The sequence below is a fragment of the Oncorhynchus clarkii genome, chromosome 5 (genome assembly GCF_045791955.1).
Source record: "Oncorhynchus clarkii lewisi isolate Uvic-CL-2024 chromosome 5, UVic_Ocla_1.0, whole genome shotgun sequence".
Lineage (NCBI taxonomy): Eukaryota > Metazoa > Chordata > Actinopteri > Salmoniformes > Salmonidae > Oncorhynchus > Oncorhynchus clarkii.
Window position 1 is genome coordinate 20226639 of NC_092151.1, and position 15656 is coordinate 20242294.

Sequence of the window (15656 nt, forward strand, 5' to 3'; positions counted from 1 at the left end):
TGTTTTTTCAAGTTACGCCGCTTTTTTCTCCCTCAACAAGGGTAACGATTTCAAATGTACCACCGTTTATTCCAAATGAGCTGTTGGAGCGCGAGTTATTGCGCTTTGGGAAGTTCGCCAGTTCAATTAAGGTTGTTCCGTTGGGTTGCAAACACCCGGCGTTGAAACAGGTAATGTCATTTCGGCGACAGGTGTTTATGTTTTTGGACTCACCGGAGCAGACTTTAGAGTTATCGTTTAAAGTCAAGTATGACAATAGATTGTATATGGCTTATGCTAGTACGGGTAGTCAACGGTGTTTTGAGTGTGGGGATGTTGGTCATAAGCGACATGCTTGCCCGAAAAGGGAAATTTTGGGAAATCTGTCAAATTGGCAGATTATTTTGATGTTGATAAGTTTGTGAGGTCAGCTGTGATGTTACAGAAGACGGTGGGGTTAGACCAATTGAGTGAGAAGAAACGGTTTCGCTTGAGGAAATTTATTACTGCTGTTGCAGCAGCAAAAGGTGGTGGGAAACGTGTTCAGGTTAAGAGAAGAAAGAAAAATAATGATGATGATCATGCTTCATAGGGTGTCTTTTTTCTCGTTGGTTTCTCTGTGGTTTCTTCTGCTTTTCTTTTCTCTTCTCTATATGGAGGTACTAAGGATAGGTTCTCTCAATATTAATGGGGGAAGGGACAGGAATAAGAGGGCTTGGGTATTAGAAGTAATAAAACAGAAAAGGCTTAATGTAGTTTTCCTACAGGAGACACACAGTGATGAGGAAAATGAGGTTGACTGGGGTATGTGGTGGGAGGGGCAGCATGTACTCAGTCATGGTACTAATTTCAGTGCTGGGGTGGCAATCTTGTTTTCCTCAGGCTTAGGGGTGACTGTGGTATCTACAACAGAGATTGTCAAGGGTCGGGTTTTATTGGTCAAGGTGGATGTTATGGGGTTTCTGTTTGTTTTTTTGAATGTTTATGCTCCTAATGAGGGTACAGAGCGTATTGCTATATTTGATCAAATAAAGGAAACCTTAAGACAGTGTGACCAAGAGGGGTGTATGGTTTTAGGGGGTGACTGGAACTGTACAGTGGATTTTACTGTTGATCGCACCGCTGAAGAACCTCACCTGCGGTCAGCCACTTGCCTGTCTGGCCTATTAACTGAGTTTGAGCTTTCTGATGTGTGGAGAGTAAGGAATGCAAAAGTTAGGCAGTACACATGGCTAAAAATTAATGAAGGTCGTGTCAGTGCAGCAAGGTTAGACAGGTTGTATGTATCTGATCACTACTGTAGTAGGGTTGGAAAGTGTGCCATTACTCCTGTGGGTTTCTCTGATCATCATATTGTTACTGTTGATATTCACTTGTCCTGTCCACGACGGTCATCGCCTTACTGGTATTTTAATGTTAAATTGTTACATGATGTTATGTTTTGTGACAGGTTTTTGTTGTTTTGGGAAAAATGGAGGGGTATAAAAGGGAATTTTGAGTCCTTGAGACAATGGTGGGAGGTTAGGAAGGCCCAAATACGAGTTTTTTGTCAACAGTATACTGCTTTGTCTCAAACTGAAGTTAAAGAGACTATCAAGGCCCTTGAACAGGATATCAAATCTATTGAATTGAAGCTGCTCACTCAGAACGACCCTGGACTAGTCATGAACCTACAGGACAAGAGACATGAACTGAGGTCGTTTCTGCATGAAAGAGTGAAGGGTGCCTTGATGCTCCTAGCGCTTTTTTTTTCAACCTAGGACAGTCGAAATTTCAACGCAAACAGATGGTCTGCCTTCGTCTCCCTGATGGGAAGGTGACCACGAATGATATTGAAATGCGTCAACATGCCGTGGATTTTTACTCATCCCTTTATAAGGCGGAGGATTGTGACTCTTTATGTACTGAACAGTTGTTACACGGTCTTCCTCAATTGGGACCTGAGCAGAGAGTCGCATTGGACGCTGATATTACATTGCAAGAGCTGTCCACAGCAGTTATGCAGCTCTCAACAGGCCGAGCCCCTGGCATCGATGGTTTACCATCTGAGTTTTATAAGCACTTTTGGGGGTCTATTGGGGAGGATTTTTATGAAGTGCTGTGTGAATCTTTTCATGAGGGTTCTCTTCCTGTATCCTGTCAACGTGCGGTGCTTTCACTGTTGCCAAAAAAGGGGGATTTGGCTCTCATAAAAAATTGGAGACCTGTTGCCTTGCTGTGCGCAGAATACAAAATTGTTTCTAAATGTCTCTCAAACAGGTTGAAAGAGTATCTGGGATTGTTGATCCACAAGGACCAGTCCTACTGTGTACCTGATCGCTCTATTGTTGACAACTTGTTTCTGATAAGAGATGTTTTAGACATTTGTAAACTGTCGGATGTAAATGTGGGTTTACTTTCGTTGGATCAGGAGAAGGCTTTTGATCGTGTGGACCACCAGTACTTGTTTAAAACAATGAAAGCCTTTGGGTTTGGGGATGTTTTTCTGTCTTGGGTGAATTTACTGTATGCTGGAGCCTCGTGTATGGTGAAGGTTGGTGGTGGTTTGAGTTGCCCCATCCCTGTCGAAAGGGGCATCAGGCAGGGATGCCCAATTTCAGGGCAGTTATATAGTCTGGCGATTGAACCAATGCTTTGTTTTTTAAGAGCGAAGCTTACTGGTTTCTCTGTGCCAGGTGTAATGAAGGGTCCCACGATAGCACTGTCTGCGTATGCAGATGACGTGATCGTTTTTATCACAGGGGGTGAGGATGTTAAGGTTCTCTCAAACACTTTAAAGGTGTATGAGGGGGCCTCCTCAGCTAGAGTAAATTGGGGAAAGAGTGAAGCGCTGTGGGCAGGTCAGCTTCAGATGGGGTCCGCTCCACGGTTACCAGGGGGGCTTCAGTGGGGCAGAGATGGAATGAAGACTTTGGGAGTTTTTCTAGGCTCCGATGTCTTTCAGAAAAAGAACTGGGAGGGTGTAGTGGAGAAAGTGTGTGCCAGACTGTCAAGGTGGAAATGGGTGTTGCCCCAGCTGTCCTATAGGGGACGGGTCCTGGTAGCTAATAATCTTGCTGCTTCTACCCTGTGGCACAGACTAATGATTTTACAGCCACCAAAGGGTCTGATACAAGAGCTTCAGAGGACCCTTGTCAATTTCTTCTGGTCTGGACAACACTGGATCAAAGCTGCAGCCCTGTATCTGCCACTGCACGAGGGTGGGCAAGGCCTGGTGGACATTTCCTCTAGGATCACGGCTTTCCGGCTCCAAGCAGCCCAGAGATTGTTGTACAGAGACTGTTCTAGCTGGGTCGAAACAGCCTACATATTGATGAGGAGAGCGGGCTGTTTGGGCTTAGACAAACATATTTTCCTCTTAAAGCTGGAGGGGGGTGATTTGACTGGCCTGACTCCATTTTATGAGTCTGTTATGCAGGCTTGGAGAGTCTTTGTCAAGTCCCGTAAGACCGGCACGCTACCAGGGATGTGGCTTTTTGAAGAGCCTCTTTTTCATAACACTGCCATCCAGTCCCGTGTTCTGGGTTCAGCTATCCTACGTTCATGCCTATTAGGCGTGGGGTGTACCAAGCTGGGTCATCTGATGCGGAGCAGGAGCAGATTGGAGGAGCTGAGAGAAAGAGCGGGGATCCGATCATCTTGCCTACTGAGGAAGGTCGTCGATGAGGTCTGCGACTCCTTGCCAGTGCTTCATCTGCAGTATGTGACTGACATTTCCAATTCTGATCGGTGGAAGGAGGGTCTGGATTATGTGGATTATGTGTTCCCTGCACTGATTGTTAGTGCTGCGATGGGGGCATTTGAGGAGGACGCGGGGATGCTGCTTTCCTTCGATACCCCGGAGCTGGGGGAGTTCAAGAAGGGGAAAGAAGGCTATGTACAGAACATGTGTGAAGGTGTCCCATGCCTCTTCCCTGGAAGGGGTAAAATCGACGAGGTGGGCGGATGTGCTTGGTCCAGGTGCTTCTCCAAATGGCTGTTGGCGATCATTATATAAACTGCCTATTGATAAGAGGACAGCTGACCTCCAATGGAGGATAATACATGGAGCTATAGCCACCAACATGCATCTGGTACACCTGGACCCTACTGTTGGGGAGGGGTGTCCATTCTGTGCTGAAGATGAATCTCTGGCACATCTGTTTTTGCTGTGTCCCAGGTTGGTTGGGATGATTGATCTGATCACTGATTGGTTCTCAACGTTGGGAGAGGTTTTCTCTTCCCAACTGTATATATTTGGGCCAAAGTACAGGTTCAGTCAAAAGGGTGTAGTTGTGTTGCTTAATTTTGTGTTAGGGGCAGCAAAATTAGCGATATGGAAGACCCGAAAGAACAGCATTCGGGGACAGGGGTCTGTGGATGTGGTGGGAGTGCTGGAGGGAATGTTGGCAGCGAGACTAAGGGTTGAGTTTGCCTATTATAAACTTGTCAACAATATTGATCTGTTTTTGAGTATATGGGGTATTCAGAGGCTGTTGTGTTTTGTTACTGTGGAGGAGGAATTGGAGTTGTGTTTTTAATTGATGTGTAACTGTGGTTTTGTATGAGTATTTATTGTGTGGTGGGCCCCCAGACCCAATAAAGAGTATTTAAAACTCAAACTCTCTCTCTTATCTCTCTCTCTCTCTCTCACACTCTCTCTCTCTCTCATCTCTCTCTCTCTCTCTCACCTCTCTCTCTCGCTCTTTCTCTCTCTCTCACCTCTCTCTCTCTCTCTCTCACCTCTCTCTCTCTCTCTCCCTCTCTCTCTCTCTCTCTCTCGCTCTCTCTCTCTCTCTCTCACCTCTCTCTCTCTCTCTCACACACCTCTCTCTCTCTCTCTCTCACCTCTCTCTCTCTCACCTCTCTCTCTCTCTCTCTCTCTCTCCCTCTCTCTCTCTCTCTCTCTCTCTCTCTCTCACCTCTCTCTCTCTCTCCCACCTCTCTCTCTCTCTCTCTCTCTCTCTCACTCTCTCTCTCTCTCTCCCACCTCTCTCTCACCTCTCTCTCTCTCACCTCTCTCTCTCTCTCTCTCTCTCTCTCTCTCTCTCTCTCTCTCTCTCTCCCTCTCTCTCTCTCTCTCTCTCTCTCTCTCTCTCTCTCTCTCTCTCTCTCTCTCTCTCCTCTCTCTCTCTCTCTCTCTCTCTCTCTCTCTCTCTCTCTCTCTCTCTCTCTCTCTCTCTCTCTCTCTCTCTCTCTCTCTCTCTCACCTCTCTCTCTCTCACCTCTCTCTCTCTCACATCTCTCCCCCTCTCTCTCTCTTTCTCAATTCAATTCAATTCAATTCAATTGACTTTATTGACATGACAAGTTCATTATTACTTGCATTGTCAAAGTATACGTACATATCGAAAAATATAAAAATATAAATAAAATGAAAATATATATTTATATATAAATAAATGGTGGGACCAACAGCAATAATAATAGTAGTAGTGGACATGGGAATACCATTAACAACAACTACAACAACAATATTAATCAGAACAGGCTCTTTTTTCTATTCGAATGAGGAGGGGGTATTTGCCCAATTCTGCTCTACATGCGTTATTTGGAGTTTTTCTTTGCACTTGCAGTCTTGCAAAACTGCATGCAGTACTTTAATTGGATGTTTGTCCCATTTGGTAAATTCATTATTAGAGATTGGACCCCATACTTCACTGCCATATAGAGCAATTGGTTCTATAACTCTCTCTCTCTCTCTCTCTCTCTCTCTCAGGTTGGTGGACTTCACCCGGTTACCCTCCCCCACCCCGGAGAACAAGGAACTCTTCTTTGTCACCAGGAACGCTGGGATCCAGCCCACCCCGGCCCGCAGCTCTAGCTACTCTGAATCCAATGAGCCCGACCTGGGCATAGCCAACGGCAGCAAGAGCCTGTCCATGGTGGACCTCCAGGACCCCCGCAGCTTAGAGAGTGGCCCAGGCCCTGGCCCGTCAGACGGCCTGGGAGAGGGCATCGTTCCTGGGGGAGTGTGGTCGGCCCGAACCCCCCAGGGGAACATCACTGGAGGTCCTACTCTGAGAAGGCCCGTCCAGACCCCCACCACCCCCGGATCGGAGAGCGCCCCAGGCAGACCTGCTCAGCTTCTAGCCCCCCTGTCCTTCCAGAACCCCGTCTACCAGATGGCGGCAGGGCTGCCCTTGTCGCCGCGGGGCCTGGTCGACTCGGGTTCTGAGGGCCACAGCTCCCACAGTTCCCATAGCAACAATGAGGATGGGCCAGGAGGAGGAGGGGGGATACACAACTCCTTCCTGAACCACGGAGTAGGAGGTGGGGGGAGCAGCGTGGAGGAGTATGCCCGTCGTTCGGGGGAGTTCATAGGCACGCGGAGGCAGCTGTCACTCACAGAGGCCCAGCACCAGCCCACCGTGCCCAGACAGAATAGCGCCGGCCCCCAGCGCAGGATAGACCAGCCCCCTCCACAGACCACCGTCACCAGGGGCCGCACGCCCCCAAACCTGCTCAACAGCGGGCCCTACCCGCGCCCCTCCAGCAGCAGCATGATGTCATCCCCCGACTGGCCCGGCAACGGGGCGCGGCTACGGCAACAGTCGTCGTCATCAAAAGGAGACAGCCCAGAGAGCAAGCAGAGAGCCCAGCACAAACAGGTAGGGCACTCCGACAGTAGTACAGACACACTCCCAGTTAAAACACACACACAAACACACTCAACACTAGTACAAAGGAGTGTGTATGCATGGGATAGCGAGGTTATTTGCTGACAGCCATGATGGTAGCTTTAGTGAGGGCTGCAGGGCTTTGACTGTCTGAGAGGTTCATCTCATACCGTATCATTGTAAAACAATAGAATTAGTTTCTCAGTTCATTTTCAGGCTAAATAAAGTTTTAAATAAACAAATAATACTATGTTGTGGAAAGCTTCCACTAATACCACTTGATCGCATGTTAACAATGCCTGTATATGTGTGTGGGTGGTGTCTGAGCTCTCCTGTTATTCTATCTAATCAATGACAGTCATTGGAGCAGCCAGTGTGTATAAATAATAATCCCATGTGTCTCTGCATAGTTAGAGGTGGAAGTCTAATAGCACAGGATCACTGGTGAACGTCTGTATGCGTAGGCCTATTGTTTCCTGGTTATGTACTAACAACACAAGATAGAGGATTTTCTCAGAGTTTTGTCATTATTAGCATTATGCTTATTTGTGAAGGTGGCCCTTGGTTGAATCAGGATTAGGTTGTTAGATACAGCAATGTAATGCAGAGTTACATGCATGTATTTTATCAAGTCTCAAGGCTGGTTTATGGTTAGCTTATCATCAGCAGTTCATAGTAATGCACTCAAATCTTGCTGAGATGTGTACATGTGTGGCTGTGTGTATCGCTGTTGGGAGTTATAGTGTACTGTTTCTGCTACCGTCCTCTGGGCTGTTAAAGATGACCTCTTAACAAGCAGGTCACTGATAGGCTGGCTGGTCGAAGGTTGCCCCTGGTGATCTCTGGCCTCAAGGTGACAGGAAGGACATTTACATTCCCAGTTCCCACAATGCCCTGCTCTCCTCTAGGGACTGATTGATCGCTCAGCTTAGTGATTGGCTGACTGGTATAGCCCAAGGGTTAATGGGTTTGTCATGGAAACCAGATGGATGCCGTTCAGAATCAGAATCACCTTTAATCATTGCCAATGACATTTACACATACTCAGAGTTGTACTTGTTGATATTGTGCTGCTAGTGATAGACAACATTTAGAGACAGAATACAGACAGCAGAGTTTAAAATAAGTTTACATACATTATATACAACTAGGTAGAATAAGCATAGACCTATAAGAGAAGGAGCAGATATACAATATCCAGTGGGTATACAGTTGATATCCAGTGGGTATACGGTTGATATCCAGTGGGTATACGGTTGATTTGCAGTGGGTATACGGTTGAAATACAGTGGGTATATGGTTGATATCCAGTGGGTATATGGTTGATATACAGTGGGTATACGGTTGAAATACAGTGGGTATACGGTTGATATACAGTGGGTATACGGTTGATTTGCAGTGGGTATACGGTTGAAATACAGTGGGTATATGGTTGATATCCAGTGGGTATATGGTTGATATACAGTGGGTATACGGTTGAAATACAGTGGGTATACGGTTGATATCCAGTGGGTATACGGTTGATATACAGTGTGTATACGGTTGAAATACAGTGGTTATACGGTTGATATACAGTGGGTATACGGGTGAAATACAGTGGGTATACGGTTGATATACAGTGGGTATACGGTTTAAATACAGTGGGTATATGGTTGATATCCAGTGGGTATACGGTTGATATCCAGTGGGTATATGGTTGATATCCAGTGGGTATACGGTTGATATACAGTGGGTATACGGTTGATATGCAGTGGGTATACGGTTGATATACAGTGGGTATACGGTTGATATGCAGTGGGTATACGGTTGATATCCAGTGGGTATACGGTTGATATACAGTGGGTATACGGTTGATATGCAGTGGGTATACGGTTGATATCCAGCGGGTATATGGTTGATATCCAGTGGGTATACGGTTGATATGCAGTGGGTATACGGTTGATATACAGTGGGTATACGGTTGATATACAGTGGGTATACGGTTGATATGCAGTGGGTATACGGTTGATATGCAGTGGATGTATACATTTACAGTATCAGTATGAATATCTAAATGCAGAGAGATGAACAAAGTGCAATGCAAGTTGAGTGCAGTTATTTAGTGTACAGTTCAGAGATGGATTGATGCGGTGTGCAGCATAGAGTGCATAGTCCTTTAGTCTCTGTGGTTGGTGAGGGCCACAGCATAGTCTTTTAGTCTCTGTGGTTGGTGAGTGCCACAGCATAGTCCTTTAGTCTCTGTGGTTGGTGAGGGACATAGCATAGTCCTTTAGTCTCTGTGGTTGGTGAGGGCCACAGCATAGTCCTTTAGTCTCTGTGGTTGGTGAGGGCCACAGCACGGGGGAAGAAACTGTTCAGGTGGCGGGAGGTCATGAGTGACCTGAAACGCCTGCCAGAGGTGAATTTCTGGATGTGGGGGTGACCGGGTGGGAGGGGTCGGGATGATCTTTCCTGCACGCTTCCTTGCCCTGAAGTCTTGCAGGACCTCGATGGACTCAACGATTGATGCGTAAAACCAGATCAGGTTTGACTGGGAGATGTTGAGTTTTTTCACCTGCCACAAGTAGTCCATCCGCTGGTGTGCCTTCTTGGTGACCTCTGTGATGTTGTCCTCCAACTTGAGGTTGTGGGAGATGATGGTTCACAGGAATTTGAAAGATTCAGCCGTGCTAACAGTTGAGCCATTAATCTCCAGGGGTAGAGATGGTGGGAGGAGTTTTCTGAAGTCAACCACCATCTCCATGGTTTTGTCTGTGTTGAGTTCCAGGTTATTGCGACTGCACCAGGCCACCAGCCGGTCGATCTCTCCACGGTACATTGACTCATCGCCGTCGGTGATGAGACCGACCAGAGTGGTATCATCTGCAAACTTGAGTAGTTTGACAGATGCGATATTGGAGGTGCTGTCATTGGTGTAGAGTGAGTGAGTAGAGGTGAGAGCATGCATCCTTGCAGCGCTCCGGTGCTGAGGGATAAAGAGTCCGAAAGGTGTTTTCCCAGCTTCACGTGTTGCGTCCTGTTGGTCAGGAAGTCAGTGATCCACTGACAGATGGAGCTGGACATGTTCAGCTGGGAGAGTTTATCATGTAGCAGTTCTGGGATGAGGGTATTGAATGCAGAACTAAAGTCCAGAAACAATATCCTTGCATATGTCTTTGGGTTGAAGATGTAGTGTAGGCCCATGTTGTCTGCGTCATCCTCCGCCCTGTCGTGTCTCTGGCTATCATTAAATGTGATGACTGTTATTTTATCAAATAATTTCTCTGTAATTATTATTACGTGATTAAACTAATCATCTACATTTAATTAACTAGGAAGTTGGGGCACCACTGAAAATCTTCAGATTACAAAGTTAGAATTTTCTGAATATAACTCTTCAGATATTTTAATATCAGATATATTAGTCTTCTATTAATGAATTATTATTTACCTTACGTCAGTCTCATTTCAAACGTGGTAGAATTCTTGTTTATCTGCACGAACCCAGACTAAACCATGAATCATCCATACACAAATTGGCTTAAACATTTATTTACTATCTAAATAATCACAAAAAATGCATCAACAAACAAACAGTAGATATTGTTTACTAACAATGATAGGGAAGATTCCCTGGCTAATCCGATATGACGGCTTGGTGGACAAAGGAAAGGGGGTGTGGACTGATAAAGGAGTGGGAAAGACAAAATGGATCACTACACACACTGGATAATTATAGTCATTGAAATGCTAAGCCTTTGCACATGAATGGCCGTTCATTCTGAAATAAATATATTTACGCCCAGGTGTCGTTGTTGTCTTCTCTGTTGGAATCCGTCTCCTGGAGAGTCAGTTCATCAGAGAGTCTCTGGTTACTTCCCCAGAAGGCACAATGTGCAAGGACCTGACTCCGGAGATGAGAAGCAGGTACGGGGAGTCAAACATTTATCCAGGAACACGACAGGAACAGCGTCAGCACATGGGTAAACAAGGACATATGACAAACAATCCCGAAGCAGGGAATAGAGCTAGGAAACAGACAGATATAGGGAAGTAAATTCCGCAAGTAATTGAGTCCACGTGAGTCCAATGAGCGCTGATGCGCGTGACAGGGAAAGGCAGGTGTGCGTACTGAAGGTGGCTTGAATGCGTAATGTTGTGGAGTCTGGCGCCCTTGTGTGCCAGAGGGAGAAAGAGCGGGAGCAGGCGTGATACAATGTCTTTCATGGTGGTAGCTTTATCAGCGGCTCCTGATATTTTCTGTTGTAATGGATACGTCAGGCATCCATTGCTCTTTGAATAGATGTTTTGGCGGTTGTCGGTATTTGCATCCTAGGTTTACATAATTTAGTAATTAGTATCTAAGATTTGTTCTTATTCTGTAGGTATCGATAGTCTCAGAGTTGAACCATTTCCAGCCGTGTAGCCAATGCTCCACGTGGTATGGTTAGGAATTCAACAACCATTGCAACCTTAGCTTACACTGGTGTTTGTGTGGTCTGATGTGAATTTCCTCAGGAGTGGGTTTTATTCGTAACAATAGAAAAGGCGGTTCCATGACGCCAGATCATGTCTATGCTCATGGGGGCGTGGCCGCTGACTAGTTAAACTTTACAGGGAATACTTAAATGTTTAAACCTCTTAAATTTAAGGTTAACCTCACATTACATAATTTCACAAATTATTTAGTCTTTACTCATTCATTTTATACAATAATTAGATGCAAACCTCATAACTGAGGCACCTGTATAAACCGAGTTAGGGTAATGTGGCTGTATTGTCTTTCATGAGGTCACAAACATGAACCAAAACGGACCGGGTCGGAGCTGGCTTCTCCACCGACCGTTTACACATTCTCCAAAATAGGAGTATTGTTCCATTCTCAAATTCTGGGACGTAGTAGAATTGGCCTGGAGAATCCCTTTGTCTTACTGTGAAACTCTCTCAATTGCATGGTCAGGGAGAGTCTCTGTGCTATTTACGACCTGGGGCAATAAAACCTGGGTTTAGGAGAGAGAGAGTGAGAGAAAGAGAGGGGGAGGCCATGATCTACACCCAGAAAGGGCCACGTCATGACAGCCCTCTCGGGGATTTGTTAAAGCATGTTGTTTTTAATGTCGTCTTTCTTCCTCTTTGAATGCCATTAGGTATATATAACAGGTGGATTAGAGAGATACATTGTGAAGAAAATCAATGCTTGATTGAGTCGCTGTCAGGCTGCACTAAGTGGTTTTCAGCTCTGTCTGCTGATGCATGTATTTTTAATAGAGCAATGCTCTACCGAGGAGATTGCAACTATAAGTGTAATCTGTGTAACACAGCTGTAATCAAAACTACACTCCATCCAGTGTAGAAATGATGATATTGTACAACCTCAACTAACATCACATTAACATGTTACTAACTGACTGACTAAACTGACGAACATCATATATTCAGTTGAAATCTCTTGCCTGTCTTGACCTTGGTATTTGACAATGAAATGAGAGAGCAACCTTTGAGCTAATATATTTTAATTAATTCAGTTCACCATATTTGAGATTCAAATACAGATATCCAGTCATTTTCAAAGGTTTCAGTTGCAGACTGTTTTGGATCCCACGGTGTTCTCACCAACTGTCAGTCACCATAACTGACACATCTAATGACACACACACACTCACACCAGGATTTCTGTTAGGAAAATGTATTGACGGACAAGATTTTAATTTTCCGCCCATTTGAGAAATATACCTGACCCATATGCATTGGCTGCATAGCCATTAGGGCTTCCACCCACAGTGATCAGAAGAACAGAAATCACATGTAGATTATGGTAAGCAATAAAACGTCATTTTCAAACATTTGCCAAAATTCTAAACAGCTCACCTGGGAACATTTTTGTTCACTTATGATATTTCTCAATTATTTTCATAGTCTTTTGTTTGGAATGTTCCAGGTGAGGAATGAGCATGTGTCTGGTTTCTCTGTCCTGATAATGTTGAGGGAGCGCATGAGCATGTGTCTGGTTTCTCTGTCCTGATAATGTTGAGGGAGCGCGTGATCATGCGCAAGCATAGAAATACCTGGACTGCTGTACAGAAATGTAGGAAAGTGTTTTCTAACATCCATTGCTAATGTATGCTATTTGAAAAAAACTTTCCAACAATCTCCCCATCGATAATCACCAATCCTCAGTGTGAAAGAGCAGTGGAAGTAAGTTATAGGTCTACTGCTGCATTGACCTATGGACAATGAGTTCCATGCGCTCATTTCTTTAGCAGCCAATGGTGTATCAATGTGTCCATATGTCAGAGGCTGGTGATCTCGTATTAGTTCACTTTTAACTATTCCATTTTTATCATTTTAATTCAGATCAACGATTTTGAGAAATGAAAACGTTCTTATTATAATGAAACTGTTCCACGAAAATGTGCATATGAAAATCATAACTGGCACGCAGAATGGTAGAAATGTGAAACTCATCCACTGCCTATGAAGTTTTATAAAATAATTGCCTCCACGTTTCCATGGTCAGATTTTGCCTATAAGCTACTTTGAAGCATGGTAAGACATGTCCAACAATATGAAATAAAACATTCAAGTTTCAAACAATTAAGTATGTTTTCAAAATGCATACTTCCTCCAGCTCACATTGTAAAGTGGTGGGTGACGCACTGATATCCTGCTGCCTGCACTTGAATGGCGAATGGGAGGCGCTCTTCAATTACTAGTTGAGAAATAATAGTATAGTAGCTCTTTTTAATCGTGCACCAAAACTGTTAACACTCATTTGCATGTAGAATTGTTGTGCAATGAATGGACTTATAAAATCATATGTTTTACTCCAGCAGACCGATAAGCATGATGGTCAAATGTATTTGCATCGACTGGTATTTCCATCAATGAATAAAAAGCATTATTTTGCAATGTTTTTTTTATATATATTCATTTTGTCCAGCAACAGTTTTATCGGCTTTTCATTTTTTTTCATCGGCCAAAAGGCTTTTAATTGATTTTTATTAGCCAAAAGACAATTGCCTGCTAACAGAAACCCTGTCACACACACTCTCTCACAAGCACTCACAAGCAAGTGTCCTCTACAAGCACCAGCCAACACACACACACACACACACACACACACACACACACACACACACACACACACACACACACACACACACCCATACACAAACACGCCACTCTGCTTTAGTGTTCTATACATTCCATGTGCATTTCAAGCTTATTCCTGTGTGTACATACTCTGTATGTGTGGATGTACACTATAAATACAAAAGTATGTGGACACCCCTTCAAATTAGTCGGCTATTTTAGCCAAGTGTATAAAATCAAACACACTGCCATGCAATCTCCATAGACAAACATTGGCAGTAGAATGGCCTTACTGAAGAGCTCAGTGGCTTTCATCGTGGCACCATAGGATGCCACCTATCTAACAAGTCCGTTCATAAAATTTCTACCCTGCTAGGAAATTGTAAGTGCTGTTATTGTGAAGTGTAAACGTCTAGGAGCAACAACGGCTCAGCCACGAATTGTTAGGCCACACAAGCTCACAGAACGGGACCGCTGAGTTCTGAAGCGCGTATAAATCGTCTGTCCTCGGTTGCAACACTCACTACCGAGTTCCAAACTGCCTCTATAAGCAATGTCAGCACAAGAACTGTTCGTCGGGAACTTCATGAAATGGGTTTCCATGCTCAATGCCAAGCGCCGCCTGGGGTGGTGTAATGCTCGCCGCCATTGGACTCCAAAGCAGTAGAAACGCGTTCTCTGGAGTGATGAATCACACTTCGCCATCTGGCAGTCCCACGGACATATCTGGGTTTGTCAGATGCCAGTAGAACACTACCTGCCCCAATGCATAGTGCCAACTGTAAAGTTAGGTAGAGGAGGAATAATGGTTTAGGGTTGTTTTTCATGGTTCGGGCCTCTTAGTTCCAGTGAAAAGAAATCTTAACCCTACAGCATACAATGACATTCTAGACGATTCTGTGCTTCCAACTTTGTGGCCACAGTTTGGGGAAGGCCCTTTCCTGTTTCAGCATGACAATGCCCCTGTGCATAAAGCGAGATCCAGAAATGGTTTGTCAAGATCGGTGTGGAAGAACTTGACTGGCCTGCACAGAGCCCTGACCTCAACCCCATCAAACCCCTTTTGGGATGAATTGGAACGGCGACTGCGAGCCAGGCCTAATCGCCCCAACATCAGTGCCCGACCTCACTAATGCTTTTGTGGCTGAATGGAAGCAAGTCCCCGCAGCAATGTTCCAACATCTAGTGGAAAGCCTTCCCAGAATAGTAGAGGTTATAGAAGCAAAGGGGGGACCAACTCCATGATTTTGGAATGAGATGTTCGACGAGCAGATGTCCACATCCTATGGATATGTAGTGTATGTACTATGTACCGTATGCCGGTGTGTGTGTACCATATGACGTGTGTGTCCTTCTCGGCTCAGCTCATGTGTGTGTTGTGTTGGTTCCACTAGGCCCCCTCCCCAGTGAAGCCCAATGCACTGGATCGTACTGCTGCCTGGCTGTTGAATATGAATGTTCAGTATGTAGACCATGAGGGGATGGACCCCGAGTTCAGAAACAGAGAGGATCTCACTCAGGCCGAGAAGGTAACGTCACAAACCAAACTCCATGTAACCTCCTTAACCTCCCAGTACCCCAGTTCTCAGCACCCACCCTTTAGACACCTCCTCTCCACCTAACCCTCAACACTACCCCCCTTGCACTTTAACCAGCACTTTCTCTATTCCCCTCAACTTCCAATGTCAAGCCCTCACTCCTACCCTTAACCCTACCCCCTTACAACTTACAATCACTCACAATAAACCTGCATCTCTAATAACAGATACTCCTTTTGTATGGTCAAAGGATTTCAACCAGGTATTCCTAGACTCTTACAGTTAAATTGGGAATGTGTGTGTATGTCCATGTGAGTGTGTATGTCCATGTGAGTGTGTATGTCCATGTGAGTGTGTATGTCCATGTGAGTGTGTATGTCCATGTGTGTGTGTATGTCCATGTGTGTGTGTATGTCCGTGTGTGTGTATGTCCATGTGAGTGTGTATGTCCATGTGTGTGTGTATGTCC

At 45.0% G+C, this 15656-nt stretch overlaps 1 protein-coding gene across 6 annotated transcripts in view; it reads left to right on the top strand.

The window, feature by feature from the left end:
- Positions 1-15444, top strand: part of LOC139408492 (disabled homolog 2-interacting protein-like) — a 342336-nt gene extending 326892 nt beyond the window's left edge. For all 6 annotated transcript variants that reach the window (XM_071152454.1, XM_071152456.1, XM_071152457.1 and 3 more), the window contains 2 exons: positions 5678-6569; positions 15044-15444. In XM_071152454.1, the coding sequence (XP_071008555.1) occupies positions 5678-6569; positions 15044-15271 (1120 nt within the window). In that variant the 3' untranslated portion in view covers positions 15272-15444. The remainder of the gene's footprint in view (positions 1-5677; positions 6570-15043) is intronic.
- Positions 15445-15656: the final 212 nt, after the last annotated feature.